Below are 27747 nucleotides of genomic sequence, written 5' to 3' on the forward strand. Positions count from 1 at the left end.
ACTGCATACTTCCATACTGCATACTACATACTGCATACTTCCATACTGCATACTACATACTGCATACTTCCATACTGCATACTACATACTGAATACTGCATACTACATACTGCATACTGCATACTTCCATACTGCATACTACATACTGCATACTTCCATACTGCATACTACATACTGCATACTACATACCGCATACTTCCATACTGCATACTACATACTGCATACTTCCATACTGCATACTACATACTGCATACTACATACTGCATACTTCCATACTGCATACTACATACTGCATACTGCATACTTCCATACTACATACTGCATACTACATACTACATACTTCCATACTGCATACTCCATACTGCATACTACATACTGCCTACTACATACTTCCATACTACATACTACATACTTCCATACTGCATACTCCATACTGCATACTACATACTGCATACTGCATACTACATACTGCATACTGCATACTGCATACTACATACTGCATACTTCCATACTGCATACTACATACTGCATACTACATACTGCATACTTCCATACTGCATACTACATACTGCATACTGCATACTGCATACTGCATACTACATACTGCATACTACATACTGCATACTTCCATACTGCATACTACATACTGCATACTGCATACTGCATACTGCATACTGCATACTACATACTACATACTTCCATACTGCATACTCCATACTGCATACTACATACTGCATACTGCATACTACATACCGCATACTTCCATACTGCATACTACATACTGCATACTTCCATACTGCATACTACATACTGCATACTACATACTGCATACTTCCATACTGCATACTACATACTGCATACTGCATACTTCCATACTGCATACTACATACTTCCATACTACATACTGCATACTACATACTGCATACTTCCATACTGCATACTACATACTGCATACTACATACTTCCATACTACATACTGCATATAATATTAATTGATTATTATTGTACTGAGACTCAGCTGCAGTTTGTGTAGGTCGACACGGTTCAAATAATAGTGGGAATAGATTTATATCATAACATTTTATGCCATTGTTGTGTAGAGAGATGTTCATTACGAGATATTATCAACCAAAAACTGGTTATTGTGACCTCCAATTATGTGAGTACAAATCCTGCCAGTAACATGCATGTAATCTGTAACTATAATTATGTTATCTGTGTGACATAATTATGAAGCACAAATGTGTCGAAGTCGTGTCTGAAACGCCTTCACAGCTTTCTGCCCCGTCTGTCGGGGACATTAAATAGTGAGTAAATGAGTGAACAATCCTAAAACAGACAGAGGTTCACTGTAACAACAAAAGCTCGAGAAAGGAACGCCCGTAAGAAGCTCACTCTGCTCCAATTGGCTGGCCTCAGTGGTGTGCTTAGGCCCCGCCCACCATTCTTCGAAAGGAACATTTAAAAAAAAAAGTTTTCCAGAATTTTACAGGAAATCAAACTCTTGAAAAATAATTAAACTAGAGAATGACTATAAATGTTTATCCAACATCAAATGTGATTTAATTCGGCGTAAAACTCGTCAGCTGGTTTTCACCTTCAGGTTCGCTTATGAAACAAAAACTGAAGCATTTTGAATACAACTTTATTAAAGACTTTCACAAACGAGTTGCAAAACAAAATCAAACATAAAGTGTTTTATACTAAAATGTCAGGTTACCGAATCCAAAACTTTGTGTCGCAGATATTTAAAGTGTTTAAAACATACTTAAGGAAAAGTATTCTGAACTCCCGCTGAAGTAAAACAGAGAAAAGTACTTTATTATAAAAAAATACTTGTTTAAAATTCTCAATAAGTAAACTATTATAGGCTGACACTTTAAACTGGATCCTGGTCTGATCTGGACCTGGTCTGGTGTGGATCCCTCATCTCCACAGCCGGTAGACTCCTAGAGCGATGGCCAGGCAGGAGAACAACGTCGCTGAGAAAGACAAAACACAAAATAAAGTAATTTAGGTCATTTGAAGGACATTAACTTCTCAGGAACCAGTCCGGACCGGTTCCTAGGTGTCCCGGCCCGGTGCCTCGGTGTCCCGGCCCGGTGCCTCGGTGTCCCGGCCCGGTGCCTCGGTGTCCTGGACCAGAGCATGTGAACGGAGCGGAGCGCAGCGCAATTCCCGCTCCCCGCTCAGGAGGATGTTCGCTCATTCGCTCCCCGCTCAAAGTTGCACCGGGACGCTCCGCTCAAAACTCGCTCCGCGCTCACCTTAATTTTCCTGCTGCTCGGGCGAAATCGCTCCACGCTCGCTCAAATTTTCAGGAGAAGGAATTTTCTGACATTTTTACTTCATGTCATTATGACAGGGCCCTGGGACACACGGCGTTTGATTTAATGATGTGACCGGTGTATAGTCTTATTTAACTGGCTGTTAAATTATCGCCACTCTGACGTACAAAATATAATGTTTAGAAAATGTTGGGCGCCAGGTAGAAAACTACCACGTCAGGACGTCGAAGGAAGCCCACCAGATTACTCAGCTTAAATATGCATCACACGACACAGCAAAGAGAGAGCCCAGGCTGGGCGGAGGGACAGACGTGTGTGTGTGTGTGTGTGTGTGTGTGTGTGTGTGTGTGTGTGTGCAGAGGAAACGAGGGTCACGGTTAGAACTAGCACCTGAGCAGTCAGCTTAATTCAGACAATCAGAAAGGGGAGTATGTCTTCACGGTACCTGACCTGTTCCTAGCGTTCCCGTGTCCCAAAACTCCAGACGAAATCCACGCTCGATAGCGTTTGTAGGCCCTACAGTTCGGGCGTTTCCCTGTTTATTATCCGCACTCTCTCTGCAACTAATGCTAGCTCCGCCACACATTGAACACACCATTGCGCCCTCGACTTGAATTGCTCACTTCCTCATTTACTACGGGTGACAAGGTCCGCGTGGCTGCTTGTCCCCAGCTGTGAACGTAACATCTCGCTCCATTCATGTTGCCCCGCGTGTACACTAGACTACATTAAATCAAAAATGTTATTTTACAAATTTTATAATCCGACATGTTTAATTGACGTTGTGAGCGCATCGGAGCGAACTGGAGCGGAGCGAAATCCTCGCTCCGGCTTTTGAACTGACCACCGCTCTGCGCTCTCACCATATTTCACCGCTCCGCTCCACCGTCCGCTCCACGCTCCGCTCCGTTCACATGCTCTGTCCTGGACCGGTTCCTAGGTGTCCCGGCCCGGTGCCTAGGCGTCCCGGCCCGGTGCCTAGGCGTCCCGGACCGGTGCCTAGGCGTCCCGGACCGGTTCCTAAGTGTCCCGGCCCGGTGTCCCGGACCGGTTCCTAGGTGTCCCGGCCCGGTGCCTAGGCGTCCCGGCCCGGTGCCTAGGCGTCCCGGACCGGTTCCTAAGTGTCCCGGCCCGGTGTCCCGGACCGGTTCCTAGGTGTCCCGGCCCGGTGCCTAGGCGTCCCGGACCGGTTCCTAAGTGTCCCGACCCGGTGTCCCGGACCGGTTCCTAGGTATCCCGGACCGTTTCCTATTTGTCCCGGCCCGGTGCCCAGGTGTCCCGGCCCGGTGCCCAGGCGCCCCGGCCCGGTGCCCAGGCGCCCCGGCCCGGTGCCCAGGCGCCCCGGCCCGGTGCCCAGGCGCCCCGGCCCGGTGCCTAGGTGTCCCGGCCTCGGTTACCTGCCAGGTATCGAACCGTCTCCAGTTTTAGGGACTCCAGAAGGGTTTTGAGTGAGGCCACCTGGAGGTCGATCTTCTTGTTGATCTCAATGTTGTCGTTCTCCAGGTCGGCTTTCTGAGCACAGGAGACACATGCGATGATGACATCATCCAACACAACCAATCACAGCAGGCGTGTCACAGCCTGGTCTCTCCTGCAGAACCACAGCGGTGTGTCGGCGGTGGGGTTATCCCACGGTGTTACCTTGTGATGGAACTCTGAGGAGGCCTCCATCAGCTTCGTCTCCTGTTCAGTAAACTGACAGAAAAACACTGAATGAGCTTTGAAAAGTGACATCACACATGATGTCATCACAGATGATGTCATCCTCAGACAGGAAGTGAGCTCAGGTGTGACAGAGTTCAGACTCTGAGGACCATGAACGTGACGGCTTTGATCGGTTCAAACCGCTCACCATGTCAGAGATCCTGCTTCTTTCCAGGTTGATGTCCAGTTTGGTTTCTGCTCGGACTTTCTGAGTCTCCTCCTGAGCAGAAATATTATTTACAGTCCTGCTCCAAGAGGGTTGATCCAGACCTCACTTTCATTCATTTTACTTCCAAGCAGCCAGACTTTGGATTTACATTTATATTAAGTTGGACGAACAGAGTAGCTGCTCACCTTCAGTCTGTTCAGGAGTTGCTCCAGCTCTCGCTTCATTGTCTGCAGGGAAAAAACGGTTAATGTAGATGTAGGGTGTAGATGATTGGCCTGGGCGCCGGTCATCATGTTAAAAGTGTTACCGAGTTCTCAGACCGCAGGTTGGCGAACTCGCTCTTCTCCAGGATCACCATGTCTTTCCTGACAGAGTCCAGGTGGGCCATGATCTGCTGCAGCGCGATCTCCTGCAGGGCAAAAAGCAGTTAGCGGTTAGCTTCATGTTCGTCCTAAAGGGCAAAAAGCAGTTAGCGGTTAGCTTCATGTTCGACCTGCAGGGCAAAAAGCAGTTAGCGGTTAGCTTCATGTTCGTCCTGCAGGGCAAAAAGCAGTTAGCGGTTAGCTTCATGTTCGTCCTGCAGGGCAAAAAGCAGTTAGCGGTTAGCTTCATGTTCGTCCTGCAGGGCAAAAAGCAGTTAGCGGTTAGCTTCATGTTCGTCCTGCAGGGCAAAAAGCAGTTAGCGGTTAGCTTCATGTTCGTCCTGCAGGGCAAAAAGCAGTTAGCGGTTAGCTTCATGTTCGTCCTAAAGGGCAAAAAGCAGTTAGCTTCATGTTCAACCTGCAGGGCAAAAAGCAGTTAGCGGTTAGCTTCATGTTCGTCCTGCAGAGCAAAAAGCAGTTAGCGGTTAGCTTCATGTTCGTCCTGCAGGGCAAAAAGCAGTTAGCGGTTAGCTTCATGTTCGACCTGCAGGGCAAAAAGCAGTTAGCGGTTAGCTTCATGTTCGTCCTACAGGGCAAAAAGCAGTTAGCGGTTAGCTTCATGTTCGTCCTGCAGGGCAAAAAGCAGTTAGTGGTTAGCTTCATGTTCGTCCTGCAGGGCAAAAAGCAGTTAGCGGTTAGCTTCATGTTCGTCCTAAAGGGCAAAAAGCAGTTAGCGGTTAGCTTCATGTTCGTCCTGCAGGGCAAAAAGCAGTTAGCTTCATGTTCAACCTGCAGGGCAAAAAGCAGTTAGCGGTTAGCTTCATGTTCGACCTGCAGGGCAAAAAGCAGTTAGCGGTTAGCTTCATGTTCGTCCTGCAGAGCAAAAAGCAGTTAGCGGTTAGCTTCATGTTCGTCCTGCAGGGCAAAAAGCAGTTAGCGGTTAGCTTCATGTTCGTCCTAAAGGGCAAAAAGCAGTTAGCGGTTAGCTTCATGTTCGTCCTGCAGGGCAAAAAGCAGTTAGCGGTTAGCTTCATGTTCGTCCTAAAGGGCAAAAAGCAGTTAGCGGTTAGCTTCATGTTCGTCCTAAAGGGCAAAAAGCAGTTAGCTTCATGTTCGACCTGCAGGGCAAAAAGCAGTTAGCGGTTAGCTTCATGTTCGTCCTGCAGGGCAAAAAGCAGTTAGCGGTTAGCTTCATGTTCGTCCTGCAGGGCAAAAAGCAGTTAGCGGTTAGCTTCATGTTCGTCCTGCAGGGCAAAAAGCAGTTAGCGGTTAGCTTCATGTTCGTCCTGCAGGGCAAAAAGCAGTTAGTGGTTAAAGTTCCGTACCCTTCTCCATGTTAGGTGGATCCGCCGATTACTTTCTTTTCCTGTTCCACAGCAGACAGCAGCAGACTTTTACAGAATAAAAGCCTGTGAGCAACAGACTTTTACAAAATAAAATGTGTACCTGGTGGGATTTGGTCACCATGTCTTTATAGATGATGTCCCGGTTGGCTGTTGTCAGAGTGACGAGCGCTGAAACGATCAGCTCCGCCTGCCGCTTCTCAAAACCTGAAAAATAACCAGAAACTTTAAAGAAACAAAGAACTCAAACAGCTTTGAACATTTAAAGTAAAGGAATCCAGTAAAATACGGCTTTTAAAGAACAAGAAAAGAGCTGAAAACCAAAACGTGGTGGTTTGCTGTGGCTAGTTTATGCTAGCTGTTAGCCATAAACAAAGCTAATTCAACTAATTTTCTCCTGTTTCATCAAAAAAGAAGAATCTATTTTAAATTATTTAAATTACAACTGAATACCAACTGAATTTACTCCATCATAGAAAAATAATAAAAGGCTAAATCTTGATTCACGAGAAAAAGGCACAAAACAAAGTACTCCTGCTAAAAGCTAACTAGCTTAGCTTTGCAGCTAAACCAGGACTAAATTCATTCACATGATTTTTGGTGGTTAAATGAATTTAAATTATGTATCTTAATATTAACTTACTAGTTTAAATTGGCAAAAAGCTAAAGATGAATTGGAAACGCATTTAGTTAGTAGATTTATTATTGTTCCCTTTAGCTGTTGGTCCCCATGAGATCCAATTCAATGTTTGGAAATGGTGAATTAACTGGAAAAAATCACCTATATACATCAATGTTGGAAAGAATGAGTCATTTATTTTAGAGCTTGACGTTTAATGGAAAACTGTTTAAAAAGCTGACAACACATCATGGCAATAATGTTTTATTGAAATCATGTTGAAACATTTGTCCATTTTCTATCCCAGCTGTCATTGGTCCAGGTGAGCCCCGCCTCCTCCCCGTGTGACGCTCACTCACCGCTGCTCTCCAGCGCCGTCACCATGGCGTGGGAGTCGAAGGTGAGTTTTCGCTGCTCCAGAGGCGTCAGTTCAACTTTCCTCAGGTCGAAGGTCGCCAGTGGCGCCTTGGAATGGAAACCTGGAAACCATGGAAACCTAAATTTACTTTTGCTCCGTTACAGTTATACCAATCCTACTGTTAGCTAACTTTACTTTTGCTCTGTTACAGTTATACCAATCTTACTATTAGCTAACTTTACTTTTGCTCTGTTACAGTTATACCAATCTTACTATTAGCTAACTTTACTTTTGCTCTGTTACAGTTATACCAATCCTACTATTAGCTAACTTTACTTTTGCTCTGTATTTCTGTGTTGTATTTTTTATGTCTTTATGTAAAAGCACATTGAGTTGCCTGTGGTATGAAATGCGCTATATAAATAAAGATTGATTGTAAAAGTCTGTTGCTCACAGGCTTTTATTTTGTAAAAGTAACAACACTAGAGGCGCCAATGGAGATCTTTCAGTTATATCAAAGGTGATTTTGTCAGGCTGTGGTTCTAAAATCAGGATTTTATTAGAGCAGAGCGACCGTCTGAATGGGCTGATTTTCTGTCCCAGTTTCTGACCAAAGAAGCAGAAAAACCTGTGAATGAAGCAGCTTTATGGGGAGTTCAGCTGGATTAATGAACACTTTAGTGTTTTTACTGAAAGATGCAGAAAGATGGAAGTTTGGAACCTGAACAGAGCAGCTGGGACCAGCTAACATGTCTGTACACGTTTTAAAACTCTGATTTTGGTCGGACTGAGGACATATTTGAGTTTTTCCGATGCCGTGTGAACGTGTTTACTCCATGGCAGGGGCGTGGCTACGGGGGGGCACTGCCCCCCCAGGAACAAGTCCTGCCCCCTTGAGAAATGCCACGATTTATTATCTCTGTTTGTGTCTTCTATTGATAGAATAAATGCAGGTGGTGATTTTAAAAAAAGCATCTATCTGCAAAGGTTATAGCTTTATTTATTTATTTTTTGTTATCGTGTTCCCCCCCCTCCGTAACATTAACCCCTTGCTGCTGGAAAAAAAGGCGATTTTCACATTTTCGGATGTTTTTGTTGTATATAATGATCTGAAATGTAGACTTAAAGGCAGGGTAGGGGATCTTTTTCAGGAACATTTTTTTACATATTGCTTGAAATACTCTTCACACCCCCATTGCAACCAATTAATTAAAAGTTTTGACACAAATATGAAAAGTTTTAGTGGCCTCCAGAACGAACAATCCAGGAAAAACAGTATCCAATCATACTGAACGGACCGTTAACGATGATTGGATTCTGATGGCGTCTATCAAACTGCAACCTGCTCCTCCCTCCCCCTCCCCCCCCTGTGCGCGTACCCTGCTCCGTGAACGAATTACGCGTCCAGAAGCTTGGCAGGAAGCTAAACTAGAGCCAGCTTGGCTAGCACCTAGCATTATTAAACATATAGTTAGCATAAACTAAATACTAAATACGGCAACGATCAATGCTTGCTGTCAGAACAGCGCTCGTGCACCTTCATGCTCGTGCGCGTTCATGTACTCTAGAGGCGTGGCTTCGGGGGGAAAGTGAAGAAAAGGGTTGGGACTTTTTACCGGTGTATTTTCAAAATGCAGCTTCGCTGGACTCAAAATCCAGGATCTCCTACCCTACCTTTAATGAAGGTAATAAAAAAAAAATTCCACACTGTTAACAAAATTGACGGTCATGATTTATGCTAGTGTGACCATATTTTCATTACCGAATTTAATTATTATTATTATTATTATTATTATTATTATTATAATGCTTGAAGTTGTAGTAGTGGTTTTCCACCGATTTTTTTCAGGTATCGTTTTCTGCCCCCCCAGATGAGCGAACTGCCCACTGTTAGATCGATTCTTTCAATGGCAGCTCAGGAACAAGCCGGAGGAATCTCAAGTTAAATAAAGTGTTTATTGGTAGTCACATGTCAAAGCATATCAGCGCTGGGCTCAGTGGAACAGAGCTCCCGCAGGAAATCCGTCAGACTGAGCCTCCATTTCCGGGTATCATTTGCATTTATAGCCTCATAGCTTGGACTCACACTCGACCGAGTATGATTGGACATGAGTAGGTTCAACATGTTTTATCATATTCTCTGGATCAGCCAAACAACGTGTGTGTGTTTGAATCTGCCCTTCATTTATAATGTCTAAGAACAAAGCCAGTTTTTACACCACCCACACATGCCATTCTGCTCACACCTCTGCTTTGACCCCCAAGATGTTCTTCACATTTAAGTCACTTTAGAAAGAAGCATCAGCTGAATGTGCTTCTGCTGTAAAGTAATGTGATGAACACTGAGAAGTACCATAGCTTGTGTGCCTCTGTCCCTGAAAGGCTGTGATTTCCTTTAAGAAAAATGTAGCTACAAATGTTAAAGTGTAGCTGTGAGGTAAATAACAGGCATTGTGTCAGTTATCACAACTGAAGTGTGCCCGTCTACACGGAATAGCTTGCTGCCTCTGTTTGTTGCCTGTATGTCCCAAGTAAAGGTGGTCGTCGGCATTGGATTTCTGGTAGATATGAAACTACTTTTCCCCAGGACTTTAATGTCATCTCTGTCTTCTATTAATTCTGGAAGTGTGGACAACAGTAAATCTCCGTACATAACCTTTTCTCAAAACAAGCATCTATTGTTTTCCCCACTTGCACAACTGGATTTCTGGCATCTCAGTTGATCTACACACAAATGTCCACAAAAATGTCCTTAAAGGGATGGTTCGGAGTAGATTCACCATAGGGTCATTTGAACCGTGATATCCAGCCAATAGGAGGTGTTATGGAATTATTGTCTTAACTCCCTATTAAGTTTTTGCTTACCATCCTATTACATCTGATGAGAAGTGAAATAGAGACTTTCAATGTTTGTGCCGGCCGGCCACGTGTTTATTTTCTTCTGCAAAAGAGGTCAATCCTCACCAGTCAGCGTTCGTGGTGAGAAGAGACCCAGAACAAAGGAAATACGATGCATTTATACAGAAAGGGGAAGGGTTTGATTCTTTCAACTGTCTCCTTGCCACACCCCCTGGGGGAAAGTCTCGCACTTTGGGGAGATGCAGAATCCGGAGACAATGGTCATTTGAATGATTGTTGTCAATGTGTTAATCAACAGACACATGGTCTGCAGACATTGGGTCTACAACAAGGTGTCTTTTAAAAGACAAGTGGTTAGCAGACATCGAATTTACCATAACAGAGGGTTTCAGTTGACGTCACTTCCGTATTTTCTAAGCGCGTGAACCTAAGTGGTGGGCAACCTGAGCTGGAGCCCATTGAAAACACTGTGTTTTGTCTGCCACTTTTTTGCCCAAAATGCCTCAGTTTTGTGCCGTTTTTGGATGTTGCAATCGGTCTAACCGAGAGAAGGGAAAGGGTTACTATCGGGTGCCGAAGGTAATCGCCCATAGAGGTGAGAAATGGAAAACACTCACAGAACAACGCCGCAAAAAGTGGATAGTTAACCTACGTTTACAGACTGGAGGAGCTGAATCTGCAAATGCTCGTGTCTGCGGTGACCACTTCGCCAAAGGTATGTGCGAAATCTAACTGGGTTGATCTACTGCTGTAGACAACAAAGCAAGGCTGCTCAGTTTCTCCATTGATAAAATAAATCCACAACTCTACAACATAAAAATTCATAAAAATTCATGTAGAATATAGCATATACTTTGTTGTCTACAGTAGTAGATCAACCCTCATCTTACTTTGAAGCTCCCAGATCAAGGAAGTGACGTCGACGCAGCTTTAGCAGCAGAGAAGCTATCAGGCTTGTGTTGATAATAATAAACTCCAGGGCCCTCATTTATCAAGCGTTCTTAGGAACAGATCTGTGCGTAAAGCGTGCGTGCCATCATTCCTGAGCAAAGTGTGGGATTTATGAACATGTACTTGAACTTAGAAATGTGCCTAAATCTACGCACAGCTTTGACCATGCTAACGCACATTGCCTAGTGGTAGAATTACGAAACTGCAAATGGTGTTGATCGCTGCACAGGGGAACATTACAATGTTCATTCAATTGTTGCATTACAGTATGTCTGACGGCATTTGGGTCCGTGTAGCCTCTGCAATTCCAAAGCACGGTGCATTAGGCCTACCTGGCGTTCACTGCATTTCATTCAGAGTGTAACAATAATTGTTTCACCAGAAGACCTGACAATAATCAGCCTAGTTTAATTGATATGGGTATAAAAGGCACACGTAGGACATGCCATTCAGAACAACATGGCCCATCTTGCATTGCTTGAGGATCTGGAAAACCGTGCGCTACGGAGGGAGCGCACGGTTTAGGGAGCGTGCAGATTTATTGGCAGAAAGTAGTGAGTGGCCCCCGAAAACATGATTTGGGAAATGTTGGGGGGTCTCTAAAATATTGGCAAAATGTGATTTCCCCTGATGAGTTATGATTGCAGACGCGATGCGTGTGGAGCCTGTGTGCGTAGTTGGCATAAAGCTGTGCTGTCCGCCGCGTATGATTCTGTATTACTTCTCATGTGTTTTCGAGATCCGCGCTCTGAGTCAATCAAATCAAATTTATTTGTAGCACATTTCATGTACAAACAGTTCAAAGTGCTTTACATAAAATAAAAGCATTGCAGCAGGGAGGGCAAGAAGCATTAAAAATACGTAAAAGAATATAAAGAGAAACAAATAAAATCATTTAAATGAATTTAAAAACAGGCAACAGTCCAGATAAGTTCAAAGATATTTCATGCATAGACACATGAGAAAAGAAATGTCAAGCGCAAGCAAGCAAGTTCCGCTGGCTTTTAAAGGGAATGTTGGTGCCATATATGGTTACTTGGGGGCGTTCCATGATGCAAATTAGTCTGCTCGTGCCGCGCAAGGTGAACTGGCAGGTGTGGTATTTATCATTGCAGATTACCTACCGCTGTGCGTACGACCTGTCTAAGAACGTTTGATGAATGAAGGCACATTCTAAATTTCACTCATACGACAGGATTTAGAAGGGATTCTACGCACTACTGATGAATGAGGGCCCAGGACTGTGTACAAACTTCCAAATGCATCGTTTTGTGAGTACAGACCATATTTGTACTACTGTAGAAGTTTGGTGTCATGGCATGTGATTTTAGTGTGGTAATTTTGGAGATACTGCCAGGGTCCGTTAGCGCTTGTACTAAGCTAATCGGGATAACTCAGTAACTCAGCTGGTGTTCAGCCAATATCGGAAAAACTTCGGGTGGGCTACTTGGCTGGATGTCACGGTTCAAATGACCCCAGGGTGAATCTACTCCGGAGTATCACTTTAACCCTCCTGTTGTCATGCGGGTCAAAAGTGACCCACTACCATGTTTAGCTGTAGAAAAAATACCTTAACTTTACCTAACTGCCCACCCACACATGCCATTCTGGTCACACCTCTGTGTTTACTACATGGGGAGATTAGATAAAGAACCAAAATCCCACCGCAGGGAGCCAGAAATGACCAAAAATGACCAAAAACAAAGACGAAATGACCACGAACACCCTGAGGTCCAACAACAATTCAAACGGACCAACAGAAGAGCAGAAACACCCGCAGAGGCGCATGCGCATAAATGTAATGTAAACTTTGACAGTTTGTCCTCGCGCGCATCGCTCACCTCTCCACGTCCCGACGCGTCGCAGCAGCATCGCGTTCATCCCGGAAGCTGCGGAGTGTTTGGGTTCGGCAGAGTTCGGTTTGACACTGAAACCTGTGAAACATACGCGGTCAGATCACACGCGCACACCGACACACACACACAGCTGACTGACCGGAAACAAGCCGAAGGCTCAGGGCGTCATGGTGCTGCGTTCAGGGACTGTCGGGATCCATAAAGACCTGTGGTCGGTAGAAATTTGCTCCAGAAAAAGAAAAAAACATTGAAAAAAACTATGGAAATTACTTAAATGGAAAGTCTAAATGTTCCTACAGTGAAGTCTAAATGCGTGTTCACATCACACAGCAGTTTGATGCAGTTTCAGCTGCGTCAGCGGAACCATTACTCACGTTTACAGTGGAGCCTCAGAATTCCCGACTTTGTAAGCTGACATTTAATGCACCTGATTGCGTCACTATCTTCTCGCGCTGATTAGTTTGTTTTACTCTTAAAGTTAAATATTATGTTAATATTTAACATAAAGGTTAAATATTAAAAAGTTAAAGTAATCACAGGGTATCTTTCATCTTTTGTTCGAATTAAAAAACAAACAAACAAAAAGCAGCTCGGTGACGAATTGTCCCGCACCGCCCTGTCAATAAAGTTTTGAATACAAAGTCAACAAGTTGGCTGTCATGGCGGCGCCTGCGGACCCTGGGAGCTGGTTTCCAGCCTTGGCTGTGGGAGTTTCTCTGCTGAAGTGTCTGTTCATCAACGCCTAGTGAGTGGAAACCGTTTCCCGCCGGTTGGTTTCTCTCCGCCGGAAGGTTTAGGTCGGTGGTTTGGTTTGTTCGGCGGGAGTTCAGAAGCAGGAGCTAGCTCCTGTTAGCATCAAGCTAACGTTCAGAACGGCTAACGTTTGCCACCAAATCGCCTCAAGATGGCGCCGTTTTCACTTTAGATCATTTCCTGTCTTCATCACTTTTGACCCGTTTAGTCATTTAAGTTTCCTGTAAAACAATTAATATTTAATCGACTTTAATTTGGCGCGTATGTCCCATCATGCAACGCGGTGTGCCGCAGCTTCATGTTCTCTGAGCTGTGATTTTAACGGTCTGTTTCACCGCAGAACCGGCGGTCCAATAGTTATTCTGTTTTATTCAGTTTTATTCAGTTTTATTTTGTTTTATTCTGTTTTTATTTTGTTTTATTCTGTTTTATTTTGTTTTATTCTGTTTTATTTTGTTTTATTCTGTTTTATTTTGTTGTTTTAGTCTGTTTTATTTTGTTTTATCCTGTTTTATTTTGCTTTATTCTGTTTTATTTAGCTTTATTCTGTTTTATTTAGCTTTATTGTGTTTTATTTTGTTTTATTCTGTTTTATTGTTTTATTCAGTTTTATTGTTTTAGTTTGTTTTATTCTGTTTTTTTTATTTATTCTGTTTTATTTTTATTTTTCTGTTTTATTCTGTTTTATTTTGATTTATTCTGTTTTATTGTTTTAGTCTGTTTTATTGTTTATTCTGTTCTATTCTGTTTTATTCAGTTTTATTGTTTTATTATTTTCAATTGTTGTTATTGTCAATTGTTCTGCTCAGGAAGGTTTCTGAGTGTAAGACCCGACCTGGTGTTTGCAACTGTTTGACCCACAGAGTTAAAACGGAGACCGGCTTTATGTTTGAGTCTGAACAGAGGATATCACTGTGTGCTGAACTACAGAACCAACGAGTGAAAAGCTTCCAAACAAAAGGTGAAAACCAGTCCGACAGGAAGCAAACAGAAGAAGGAATTCACCTCGGTGTTCAGGCGGAGGCTGCAGGGGCGGGTCAGGAAGTTTACCTGTAAACAAAGTCTGCTCAGCGGGACGGAAAGCCATCCGGATCTGCTGCTCTGAGCCCGTCTGCAGCAGCATTTAGCTGCGGCCATCTTCTCTCTGACCTCCTGACAAACACCCCCAGGTTAACGTCAGAGGGAGGAAAACCACTTCAGGAGCAGCTGTGATGTGGGCCTGAAGCTCCAGATGTTCCATAAATCTTCTCCAGAAACGGCTCCAGATGTTCCATAAATCTTCTCCAGAAACGGCTCCAGATGTTCCATAAATCTTCTCCAGAAACGGCTCCAGATGTTCCATAAATCTTCTCCAGAAACGGCTCCAGATGTTCCATAAATCTTCTCCAGAAACAGCTCCAGATGTTCCATAAATCTTCTCCAGATACAGCTGCAGATGTTCCATAAATCTTCTCCAGAAACGGCTCCAGATGTTCCATAAATCTTCTCCAGAAACGGCTCCAGATGTTCCATAAATCTTCTCCAGAAACGGCTCCAGATGTTCCATAAATCTTCTCCAGAAACGGCTGCAGATGTTCCATAAATCTTCTCCAGAAACGGCTGCAGATGTTCCATAAATCTTCTCCAGAAACGGCTCCAGATGTTCCATAAATCTTCTCCAGATACGGCTCCAGATGTTCCATAAATCTTCTCCACAAACAGCTCCAGATGTGTTTCATAAATCTTCTCCACATACGGCTCCAGATGTTCCATAAATCTTCTCCACATACGGCTCCAGATGTTCCATAAATCTTCTCCAGAAACGGCTGCAGATGTTTATTGCACCAAACAGACCAAATTCCGTGATGTGAAAATGACTTGGCATTAAAATCTTTTCTGATTATGTCTCCAGCCACTCCACAGACTTCGAGGTGCACAGGAACTGGTTGGCCATCACGCACAGCCTGCCGGTGTCCAGGTGGTACCATGAGGTCAGTAGCACCGGTGTTCTGTGCACTCTGGTGCTGCATTTAACGCTGGTTTCCTGTCTGAATGCACTTTAATTAGTTAACCTCCTGTAGAGGATGTGCAGCTTCTTGTGACCGCTCAGTTGTCTGATTCAGTTTCAGGGAAAGATGGGAGTGATGGAGGCCTGTGGGCTTCCACAGACCTTTATCTGACTCCAGAAGAAGATTCTGTGTCTTTAAACTCCTGTTTCTGTGTCTGGGTGCCAGCTGCATTTTAAATAACCAAACATAGAAACCAAAACCAAGCTTTTTCTCCCATTGTTTCCTTTGATCTTTCTTTATCGAGCTTTAAGGCGAGACACTACAGGTGAATAGGGTAATATTTTAGAATAATAGATATCACCATGAAACTTCCTGAGTTGATTACTTATACAAGTATGAAAAGAAAATGTATTACAAGTTTTAGAAATTTGTATGTTTGATTATGCAAATTAGGCATTATTTAATTAAATACGCGCACATTTGCAGATATTTCTGGAAGATAAATCTGAACATGTGATAAAGCCAGGTGCAAAATACTTTTTTCATTTTGTTTACACACAAAATGTAAAGAAAATTACAGAGGGATTTCAGGATATCTGCTTTAATTTCCTAGGAAATCTAAATATACTGCCCATAGCCTAAAAAACATTCATTTTCGCCATTTTTTTTAATCAATAATGTCACATAAATCAGGCCAGGAATGATTTATCAACAAATCCTTCTGTACATATCTTCAGAATACTGCTAAGTGTATAACTGGAAAGTTTGGTGTTAGTAGGTGCTCCATAGGCTGAGATATTGATACTGGAAAAATACAAAAAACTGATTTTGAGAAAACGGCATTTAAAGATTTAAATAGGGGAATTTGATACATTTGTATTGGAAACAGTTGCTCAAAAACAGAATAAATGCTCAGGCCCTTAGTAATACTAATGTAGAATAAATGATCTTATTAATAAAGAATACAAACTCAATACAATACAATAACTGACCAGCCTCTGTCATTAACACCCCTCGGTTTCCTAACCACAGTTTACGGTCAGGTGTGCTGCTCCCAGATGCTTCATCAGCTGATCTAATAGATTTTCTTTTATTGCATCTTGCAAAGCACAATTGTTGCTTTCTTTTCTTTGAAAGTTGTGGTGTTTTGGGGCATTTTCGGAGCGTCAGAGTCCACCACGTGATACGTCTGAGCGAATCACGTTAGCAGAAACGAGCAGCAGCCAATGAGATTCCGTCATTAGCTATAAATCCGCCTTTAGACGTTCCTGATTGGTCACTGATAGAAAGGAAGTGCCGTTATGACAGACTAGCGGTCATGACAGACTTCAGTAAACAGACGAAGCTCAGCATGGCGCGTTGGAATGCTAACTTTTTGGGCGAAACGTACTGCCGCAAGTAAACAAAATGTAATAAAATAAACATTTTAATTTATGTTTTCAACGTTTTCTTTTTAGCAGGTTGAAAGAACACATGTTGAAGGAGTAAACTGGCCCAAAATCATGAAAAATCCCCGTTTTTGCCGGCCGTGTCTCACCTTGATAAAACTTCAGGAGCTGGAAACATTTATAATAATAATAATAATTTATTTATATAGCACCAAATATACACAAAATGTAGCTCGAAGTGCTTTACAAATAAGATCAATATACAAAGTAAATAAAGTAAAATAACTACAAGAATAACAAAATAGAGCACAATAGAACATGTTACTCTGGGGGGGGGGGAAAATAGATATAAATTAAAGATAAAGTACTAAAAAGAGAAAAATGAATTTACCAATAAAATAGAGAAACAATAAATGTAATGTATAAGTAGTAAAAATAATAATAATAATATAATTTATAAAACTAGTAGAAGGCGAGGGTGTATAGATGTGTTTTTAGCTGCTTTTTAAAGTTTGTAACATCTGTTGACTGACGAAGATACACTGGTAGAGAGTTCCAGATTTTTGGTGCATAAAAATAGAAAGCAGCTTCACCCGTCTTTTTATATTTCATTTTAGGAATATTTAATAAAGTAGCACCTGATGATCTTAGAGCTCGACTTGGAACATATTCTGTGAGTTCTGAAATGTACGGAGGTGCTAATCTATTCAGAGATTTAAAAACCAGTAAGAGAATCTTAAATATCTATTCTAAAAGACACAGGGAGCCAGTGTAGTGAAGCCAGAACAGGTGTGATGTGTTCTCTCTTTTCAGTGCGGGTTAGGATTCTGAACAAGCTGTAATCTGTCAGTAGGAGATTTTGGGAGCCCAGTAAACAGCGCATTACAGTAGTCAAGTCGTGAGAAAACAAAAGCATGGATCAGTTTCTCAGCATCCTTCTGTGTGAGGAACGGTCTAACCCGTGCAATATTTCATAAGTGATAGAATGCTGTTCTTGTAACATTTCCAATGTGAGCTTTAAAAGTTAATTTGAAGTCTAGAATTACACCCAGATTTCTAATTTCATCCTTCACCCGTATAGGTTCAAAACCTTGACATTTGGCGTTCCTGTTGATGAGAAGCAGCAGCTAAAGCCTGACCGCTGTGTCTCTTCCCTTCCTGCAGAACACGTCCGAGTGGACTCTGGACTACCCGCCGCTCTTCGCCTGGTTCGAGTTCGGCCTGTCGCAGGTCGGGCGGCACTTTGACAGCAGCATGCTGCAGGTGGAGAACCTGAACTACGCCAGCCCGGCCACGGTGCTCTTCCAGAGGCTGTCGGTGATTCTCACCGACGTGGTTTTTATCTACGCCGTCAGAGAGTAAGTCCACCGTTGGCTCCTGCTGCCTCCTGATTGGTCCACAGGGTCAAAGACTCATGTTGACCATCTAAACCTGTTGACCCACCAGAGAATCTGCAGTTACAGTAAAACAACATGGAGGCTGAATATATCCGGCTCTGATTGGCCAACCATTCCGTCCTGTAGCCTGCTGCCATGCTGTTTAAACGCCAGGTGGCGGTTCAGATGGTGCATTTTGACCCTTTTATCTTTCCATACTGATGTCGCTGCACAAAAACTGGTGGAATTCAGTCGTGGCTCCGCCCACCGCGGCTGTTTGCTGGCTCTCCGTCCTGATTGGCTCTGTTCTCCAGGTGCTGCAGGTGTGTTCAGCAGCAGAAGGGCTCCCGGGACGTTCTGAACCGACCGTCCTTCGTCCTGGCGGTGCTGCTGCTGTGGAACTTCGGCCTCCTCATCGTCGACCGTATCCTTCAGCTGCGACGCCGACTTATGTTTCACGGCACGAAACCAGGCTGATTCAGTTCAGCTCGGCGCTTCAAAGATGCAGTCCGATTCAAGCTGATTACAATCCGATTCAAGCTGATTACAATCCGATTCATTTCATTCCAAGTTTGCCAAATTCATACAGCGCCAATAAAAAAAAAAAGTTGTTTAGTTAAGGAAACCGACGGATTGCATCTGAACTTCTCTTTGATTCAATCCCCAGATTCAAAACCTATGTTTTTATAGATAAGTACAGCTGAGTGTCATCAGCATAGCAGCGGAACTTTATGCCATGCTGTCTAATAATGTTACCGTATGGAAACAACACGGAGGCGTTCCCCAAGGCTCTGGTTTAGGACATCTGTTTTTTCCTGCAGTCCGATTCAAGCTTATTACAATCCAATTCATTTCATTCCAAGTTGGCCAAATTCATACAGAGCCAATAAAAAAAAAGTTGTTTAGTTAAGGAAACCGACGGATTGCATCTTTGATTCAATCCCCAGATTCAAAATCATCTTTCATCTGGTTTCATAGATAAGTACAGCTTAGTGTCATCAGCATAGCAGTGGAACTTTATGCCATGCTGTCTAATAATGTTACCTAATGGAATGGTAAATGGTAAATGGACTGTACTATAGCGCTTTTCTAGTCTAGCTGACCACTCAAAGCGCTTCTAACTACATGCCACATTCACCCATTCACACACACTCATACAGCACGTCTATGTCTATACACACACTACGTGCTTTCTAATCATTCACACACACATCCATACACCGATGGATTTATCGGTAGGCAACGTGGGGTTCAGTGTCTTGCCCAAGGACACTTCGACATGTAGCCCGAGGAAGCTGAAGTCGAACCACCGACCTTCCGATTGGTGGGCGACTGCTCTTCCTCCTGAGCTACAGCCGCCCATGTATAAAGTGAAAAGAATCGGTCCAAGCACAGAACCCTGAGGAACTCCATGACTTACTCTGGTGTGTGAGGAAGATTCTCCATTTACAAGAACAAACTGAAATCTATCATATAAATATTACTTAAACCAGCCTAATGCAGTTCCTTTAATCCCAATAACATGTTCAAATCTCTTTACCTTTATCTTTAGTCCACCAGGGCAGCGCCATTCTGGAACTATTTATTCGGACATACCATCTCAACCTAATGACCACTGATGTTTTCACCAATCTGGCCTAAACTCGCATCAGAGCGTCAGCGAGGCCGCCAATAAAAGCCTTTTAAGCGTATTATTACATAAAAGAGAAAGCTCAGGGTCCATCACAGGATTATGGTTTCTGGTGCCAGGAAGTGGTTAAAGTAGCAGAGAAACATCTTAAATATGTGATTTAAAATGAATCGAGGTGAGTTTTTAACATCTCAGCTTCAGTAATAGTCAGTAAAAGCCGTGTCCTGATTAATGACCAGCAGGGGGCGACACCTGTTGTTGGAAAGACGTCTTTTATCATCAATTTTATAAATAATTATGATTACAATGAATTGAATTCCAATTGGCTTGAATTGGACTTTATTATTTAAGTGCCTTGATATCACATTTGTTGTATTTGGCGCTATACAAATAAAAATTAATTGAATTGAATCACCTGACCTGTGACCTCGTTAAACATTTCCTGATGAGGTCAGTGTTAAAAGTTGGTTTGATGTCTGTTTTAACAAACTGTCTGCTGAGGAGCATCGAACAGAAAAGCTTCTCTCTTCCGCCGGCTGGGATTCTTCCTTCACGTGTTTCCCTCAGACGTTCACTTCCAGTATAACGGCTTCCTGTTTGGTTTCCTGCTGCTGTCGGTGGCCAAACACCTGCAGGTACGGCGCTCCGGATCCCCGCTGATGACGCCTTTCTGTCTGTGAACAAACTCTTTCAGCTCGGTGTTGTTTTGCTGTTTGTGTGCGGCAGTCTCGGCACCTGCAGGGGGCGCTGCTGTTCTCCGTCCTGCTCAACCTGAAGCACATCTACCTGTACGTGGCCCCGGCGTACGGCGTCTACCTGCTGAGGAGCTACTGCTTCACCCAGGACAACCGAGGTGCAGCCCAGTTTGGTTCTGTGACGGAGCATTTAGAGCCCGGCTCTGAGCTCTGAGCTCAGCTGTGATTCTGTGTGTTTCTTTTTATTTATTTATTTTATTCTGTGTGTTTCTGAGCAGACGGCTCCGTCAGGTGGAGCAGCTTCAGCCTGCTACGTCTGCTGGCTCTGGGCAGCATCGTGACGGCGGTCTGCGCTCTGTCCTTCGGTCCGTTCATCGTCATGGTGAGTGTTGGAGCCCAAACTTTGTGTCTTTCATTTAATCTTGAAACAACACGGAGGCGTTCCCCAAGGCTCTGGTTTAGGACATCTGTTTTTTTCCGAGATGAATGAAGGTAGATGTGGTTTTCTGAGCTGGTGAAATTATTGTAAAAGTGTGTTGCTCATAGGCTTTTATTTTGTAAAAGGGTCGCTCACAGGCTTTTATTATTGTAAAAGTCTGTTGCTCACAGGCTTTTATTATTGTAAAAGTCTGTTGCTCACAGGCTTTTATTCTGTAAAAGTCTGCTGCTCACAGGCTTTTATTCTGTAAAAGTCTGCTGCTCACAGGCTTTTATTATTGTAAAAGTCTGTCGCTCACAGGCTTTTATTCTGTAAAAGTCTGTCGCTCACAGGCTTTTATTCTGTAAAAGTCTGTCGCTCACAGGCTTTTATTTTGTAAAAGTATGTCGCTCACAGGCTTTTATTCTGTAAAAGTCTGTCGCTCACAGGCTTTTATTCTGTAAAAGTCTGTCGCTCACAGGCTTTTATTTTGTAAAATAAATGATGGGGCCGTTGTGTTTTTCAGGGGCAGCTCCCGCAGGTTTTGTCCCGGCTCTTCCCCTTCAAACGGGGCCTCTGCCACGCCTACTGGGCCCCCAACGTCTGGGCCCTCTACAACGCGCTGGACAAAGTCCTGGCGGCGCTCGGTGAGGCGGCGCCGCCCTCTGAGGATCCTTCACCAGAGAAGATGCGAGTTTCTGATCCACCTTCTTGTTTTTCAGGGGTTCGCCTCAGGCTGGTGGAGGAGGCGGAGCTTCCTCGAGCCTCCATGACGGGCGGGTTGGTCCAGGGCTTCCAGCACTCGGTCCTCCCCTCCATCTCTCCCTCCGTCACACTCGTCTGTACCCTGCTCTCCATCCTGGTGAGTCGGAGTCAAACCCCGCCCCCTCCTGCCTGTCCGCCACGTTGCATCATGGCGTCAGCCTGGCGCTGCAACCGGACGTTTTCCACTTCTGGATGTTTACGGGCAGGTTCTGTGTCAGAAACACGAGTTTAGGAGCTGAAAGTGAAAGACAGAACCAGGTAGAACAGCCAAAAATTGTACTCAAGTAAAAGTACCGTTACTTCAGAGTAATATAACTCAAGTAAAAGTACCGTTACTTCAGAGTAATATAACTCAAGTAAAAGTACTCTTACTTCAGAATGATATAACTCAAGTAAAAGTACCGTTACTTCAGAATAGTGTAACTCAAGTAAAAGTACCGTTACTTCAGAGTAATATAACTCAAGTAAAAGTACTGTTACTTCAGAATAGTGTAACTCAAGTAAAAGTACCGTTACTTTAGAGTAATATAACTCAAGTAAAAGTACCGTTACTTCAGAATAGTGTAACTCAAGTAAAAGTACTGTTACTTCAGAATAGTGTAACTCAAGTAAAAGTACCGTTACTTCAGAATAATATAACTCAAGTAAAAGTACCGTTACTTTAGAGTAATATAACTCAAGTAAAAGTACCGTTACTTCAGAATAATATAACTCAAGTAAAAGTACTCTTACTTCAGAGTAATATAACTCAAGTAAAAGTACTCTTACTTCAGAGTAATATAACTCAAGTAAAAGTACCGTTACTTCAGAGTAATATAACTCAAGTAAAAGTACTCTTACTTCAGAGTAATATAACTCAAGTAAAAGTACCGTTACTTCAGAGTAATATAACTCAAGTAAAAGTACTCTTACTTCAGAATGATATAACTCAAGTAAAAGTACCGTTACTTCAGAATAGTGTAACTCAAGTAAAAGTACCGTTACTTCAGAGTAATATAACTCAAGTAAAAGTACTGTTACTTCAGAATAGTGTAACTCAAGTAAAAGTACCGTTACTTTAGAGTAATATAACTCAAGTAAAAGTACCGTTACTTTAGAGTAATATAACTCAAGTAAAAGTACCGTTACTTCAGAATAATATAACTCAAGTAAAAGTACTCTTACTTCAGAGTAATATAACTCAAGTAAAAGTACTCTTACTTCAGAATAGTGTAACTCAAGTAAAAGTACCGTTACTTTAGAGTAATATAACTCAAGTAAAAGTACCGTTACTTTAGAGTAATATAACTCAAGTAAAAGTACCGTTACTTCAGAATAATATAACTCAAGTAAAAGTACCGTTACTTCAGAATAATATAACTCAAGTAAAAGTACTCTTACTTCAGAGTAATATAACTCAAGTAAAAGTACTCTTACTTCAGAATAATATAACTCAAGTAAAAGTACTCTTACTTCAGAGTAATATAACTCAAGTAAAAGTACTCTTACTTCAGAGTAATATAACTCAAGTAAAAGTACTCTTACTTCAGAGTAATATAACTCAAGTAAAAGTACCGTTACTTCAGAATAATATAACTCAAGTAAAAGTACCGTTACTTCAGAGTAATATAACTCAAGTAAAAGTACTCTTACTTCAGAGTAATATAACTCAAGTAAAAGTACTCTTACTTCAGAATAGTTTAACTCAAGTAAAAGTACTCTTACTTCAGAGTAATATAACTCAAGTAAAAGTACTCTTACTTCAGAGTAATATAACTCAAGTAAAAGTACTCTTACTTCAGAGTAATATAACTCAAGTAAAAGTACTCTTACTTCAGAATGATATAACTCAAGTAAAAGTACCGTTACTTCAGAATAGTGTAACTCAAGTAAAAGTACCGTTACTTCAGAGTAATATAACTCAAGTAAAAGTACTGTTACTTCAGAATAGTGTAACTCAAGTAAAAGTACCGTTACTTTAGAGTAATATAACTCAAGTAAAAGTACCGTTACTTTAGAGTAATATAACTCAAGTAAAAGTACCGTTACTTTAGAGTAATATAACTCAAGTAAAAGTACCGTTACTTCAGAATAATATAACTCAAGTAAAAGTACTCTTACTTCAGAGTAATATAACTCAAGTAAAAGTACTCTTACTTCAGAATAGTGTAACTCAAGTAAAAGTACCGTTACTTTAGAGTAATATAACTCAAGTAAAAGTACCGTTACTTTAGAGTAATATAACTCAAGTAAAAGTACCGTTACTTCAGAATAATATAACTCAAGTAAAAGTACCGTTACTTCAGAATAATATAACTCAAGTAAAAGTACTCTTACTTCAGAGTAATATAACTCAAGTAAAAGTACTCTTACTTCAGAATAATATAACTCAAGTAAAAGTACTCTTACTTCAGAGTAATATAACTCAAGTAAAAGTACTCTTACTTCAGAGTAATATAACTCAAGTAAAAGTACTCTTACTTCAGAGTAATATAACTCAAGTAAAAGTACCGTTACTTCAGAATAATATAACTCAAGTAAAAGTACCGTTACTTCAGAGTAATATAACTCAAGTAAAAGTACTCTTACTTCAGAGTAATATAACTCAAGTAAAAGTACTCTTACTTCAGAATAGTTTAACTCAAGTAAAAGTACTCTTACTTCAGAGTAATATAACTCAAGTAAAAGTACTCTTACTTCAGAGTAATATAACTCAAGTAAAAGTACTCTTACTTCAGAGTAATATAACTCAAGTAAAAGTACTCTTACTTCAGAATGATATAACTCAAGTAAAAGTACTCTTACTTCAGAGTAATATAACTCAAGTAAAAGTACCGTGCTTGGTGAAAAAACTACTCGAGTACTGAGTAACTGTTGAGTAACGTCTGATTTATTTGTTAACACAAGCATTCAATCAGACAGACAAAAATACTAAATAATCATCTTTAGGCCAATTAGAGTTCATCCAATTGATAAAATAAATTAAAATGAATTAATTCATTACAAAATAGCTTAAATTAAAATAATCCAGGTAAATTCAAGAACTTCGATTAAAAAATAAAAGAGACTTAGGAAATGTTTAAAACATATGTAACCCATATGTAACCTAAAAAACAAACATTCACCTATCCATGGGGGAAAAAACGAGTTCAGGAAACTTAGCGCTACATGTTTCCTCAAGTTAGATGTTGAGTTTCTGCTGAAATGTGCGTTTGAAGTCGACCCGTCCGTCGTTATCGGAGGTCATCAGTGAAGTTGTTTTTAACGTGTCCTGAGCTCTGCGTCTGATTGGTTCCTCTCTGCATCATGTGACGGTTGAACTGCGTTGTCGTCGGCGTAGTAACGGATCTGTTGCCTCCCTCTCCGCAGCCGGCCGTGGCGTCCATCTGGCGGCGTCCTCGCGGTGCTCGAGGTTTCCTGCGCTGCCTGCTGCTCTGCGCTCTGGGCTCCTTCATGTTCGGCTGGCACGTCCACGAGAAGGCCGTCCTCATCGCCATCCTGCCTCTCAGGTCAGCTGGGCGGCGGCACGGCGGCGGCTGAACGGCGAGGACGATGTTAAACACGCTGTGCGTTTGTTCCTGCAGCCTCCTGGCAGTGGAGAACAGAGAGGATGCTGGGATCTTCCTGCTGCTGACCACCACGGGACATTACTCCCTGTTCCCGCTGCTCTTCACCGCCGCAGGTAAGCGGGAGATCTTCTTCTGTGGTTTTCCCACCGTTTTCCTCCTCAGAATCAGACTGAAAGTGTTAACGCTGCTGCTGAACCTGGTGACGTGTTCATGTTGTTTCAGAGCTGCCCATCAAAGTGTGTCTGATGCTGATCTTCACCATCTTCTCCTTCGCTGCTCTCAGGAAGCTGCACAGGTAACCTTTGACCTTACAATTAATTAATTGTAATTACAATTACAATATCACCTTGACACTTTAATCACATTTTATCGACGCCTTATTTTTTTTTATTTATTTTTTTATTTTTAATTTCTTTTATTTATTTATTTTTATTTATTTGCTAAATATTTTATTTATTTATTTTTTGTCACCCCCTTTTGTGTTTTTATTTTCTTTGTGATTCTATTTTCTTGCTCTTCTTTTAATGTACCGCTCTTCGCCCTTCTAATTGCCCTTCGAGGATAAATAGAGTTTTTTCTGATTCTGATTCTGATTGACCTCCCGATTCATCGGGGAAACTTTTACAGGATCTGAGATTCAGTTTCTTTTTTCTGCTTTTCATTCATCTGTGAATTAGCCGCGGATGCATCTGATCGCTCTGCGGCCTGATCATGATTTTAATCGTTTAATTTAATCGTGACGTCGCCCGGTCACAGTTTAAATAAAAAGAGACCAGAAGAACCAGTTTGGCTGTCTTCTTCTGGTTTTTCTTTAAAACTATCTGCAACGCCGCTCATGTCACATGATAACGGTTCTGCCAAATACACCGTCTCCATGGAAACGGCATATTATTGATCACAATAAAACTGGAACAAGGGCTGTGTTCGAAACCGCATACTTCTCCTACTACTCCTACTAACTTTCTAGTTAGTAAGCGAGTTTGAGTAAGCAAGAAATTCTCCTAAATGTTGGGTATGCATCATGAGGTTACTACTCATACTCAAACTACCCAAGATGCAACGTAACGTGACGTCACCGATCGTCATTTCCTGTCAAAACGGCAGTTTCAAGCTAGCTACAACGAGGGTAGGTTCACTTCCTGTTTTCAAAACAAAAGCACCAATTGTATGGTAATGGCTTTCCCTATGATAAAAGGCAACGGGCATTTTATTTTGTGAAAATAACCGGAAGTGCGTTAGCTCACTGCGGCTAGCTTTAGTAGCGCCGAATTCGTGGGAACAAAATTGTAAACAGCCGGTATTTTGTCAGGTTTTCAACACGTTGGGGATCTAAACGACTACTTTCTCACCTGAAAATGTTTCAAATGTTGCTAAAGTTTACAGAGTTTAGAGCTTAAGAGAAATCAGCTTCAGGCCGGCTGATTTCAGCTCGGGCAGGAGCGAAATGCATTGTGGGTAAACGCTCTGCATACTGCCTGATCGATAAGTATGTAGTATGAAAGTATGCAGTATGGTAGTATGTAGTATGGAAGTATGTAGTATGGAAGTATGCAGTATGGAAGTATGTAGTATGGAAGTATGTAGTATGGAAGTATGCAGTATGGAAGTATGCAGTATGTAGTATGTAGTATGGAAGTATGCAGTATGGAAGTATGCAGTATGTAGTATGTAGTATGGAAGTATGCAGTATGGAAGTATGTAGTTTGCGGTTTCGAACACAGCCTTAGATCTGATTTTTGTATCCAAACTGACCTTTGACCTTTGGGAAATGTCTGAGCAGGCTCTGAGCTCCATGTTCAGAAGTAATGGGATTACTCTCCCCTCAGTGGTCGGGGCGCTCTGCTCCGTCGGGCGGAGGTCATCTACCTGCTGGGATTGGCTGTCGTGGCCGTCGCCTGCGAGGTCGTCTTCCCTCTGTCGCCGTGGCGACAGAAACTGCCCTTCCTCCCTCTGCTGGCCACCTCGGTGTACTGCTCGGTGGGCGTCAGCTACTCCTTCCTGCGTCTCTACATCAGCCTGCTGCGGCCGGACGGCAAACCCAAGCAGCAGTGAGACGGCGTCCGACAGGTTGGCTCCGCCCACATCAGAGGACGCCGACAGGACGCGGAGCCGGTGTCAGACGGGAAGCCCGAGGGCCTCGGCAGCAGGTGATCGATCCTTTCCTCCTCAAAGCCACACTCAGTCTGAGATGCCAGCGTGTTGTGTTGAGCTGCAGACCCACCTGCCCAGGTGCTCGCCGCCTCCGAACTGATGCATGCTGGGAAAGTGTGTTTAAGTGGATTCTGTCGGCCGCTCGGTAAAAGCTGCAGACAGAAAACGGGTTGTTCTGAACGCCGTGTGGACCAAATCACCGCTGAGAGATGCTCATGATGTGTCTTCTTCTGTGTTTTTAAATAAAGCAGAAAAGAATTTCTCTTCTTTCTTTGTTCCTGACAAAGCAAGACGATGACAACGTCTATGCGTGACACCGAAGCTTGTAGAGTGTTAATCCAACATGGCAGCGGACACAACGTTACCGTTCAATGCAGCCTTAGAAAGTGTTTTAAGTAGCTTAGAAAGCAAGTTTACTTTTATTTTACTTTTTTTTTTTTTTCTTCTTCTTCCTCGTCGAATTTCTGTCGTCATCTGGTATGTGTGATACAATTGGCTATGAATCGTGCGCAAAGCAGCATGGGAA

At 42.5% G+C, this 27747-nt stretch overlaps 2 protein-coding genes across 3 annotated transcripts; one reads left to right on the top strand and one right to left on the bottom strand.

The window, feature by feature from the left end:
* Positions 1-1629: 1629 nt before the first annotated feature.
* ccdc90b (coiled-coil domain containing 90B) lies at positions 1630-12668 on the bottom strand. Its single transcript, XM_075487286.1, has 9 exons — positions 12495-12668; positions 6845-6964; positions 5970-6073; positions 4469-4570; positions 4347-4388; positions 4141-4212; positions 3930-3983; positions 3686-3800; positions 1630-1982 (listed from the first exon to the last, which is right to left on the bottom strand). The coding sequence occupies exons 1-9, from the start codon at positions 12532-12534 to the stop codon at positions 1927-1929; spliced, it is 705 nt and encodes a 234-aa protein (XP_075343401.1). The 5' UTR covers positions 12535-12668; the 3' UTR covers positions 1630-1926.
* alg8 (ALG8 alpha-1,3-glucosyltransferase) lies at positions 11849-27221 on the top strand. Of its 2 annotated transcripts, none has more exons than XM_075487285.1 (13): positions 11849-11924; positions 15154-15232; positions 17803-17996; positions 18329-18438; positions 20212-20279; positions 20371-20497; positions 20618-20721; positions 21284-21404; positions 21480-21619; positions 24871-25010; positions 25086-25183; positions 25293-25365; positions 26897-27221. In XM_075487285.1, the coding sequence occupies exons 1-13, from the start codon at positions 11881-11883 to the stop codon at positions 27120-27122; spliced, it is 1524 nt and encodes a 507-aa protein (XP_075343400.1). In that variant the 5' UTR covers positions 11849-11880; the 3' UTR covers positions 27123-27221. The 2 variants fall into 2 exon arrangements, with proteins under 2 accessions (XP_075343400.1, XP_075343399.1); XM_075487284.1 differs by lacking the exon at positions 11849-11924 and adding an exon at positions 12958-13254.
* Positions 27222-27747: the final 526 nt, after the last annotated feature.

Source organism: Odontesthes bonariensis, chromosome 16 (assembly GCF_027942865.1).
Source record: "Odontesthes bonariensis isolate fOdoBon6 chromosome 16, fOdoBon6.hap1, whole genome shotgun sequence".
NCBI classification, from domain to species: domain Eukaryota; kingdom Metazoa; phylum Chordata; class Actinopteri; order Atheriniformes; family Atherinopsidae; genus Odontesthes; species Odontesthes bonariensis.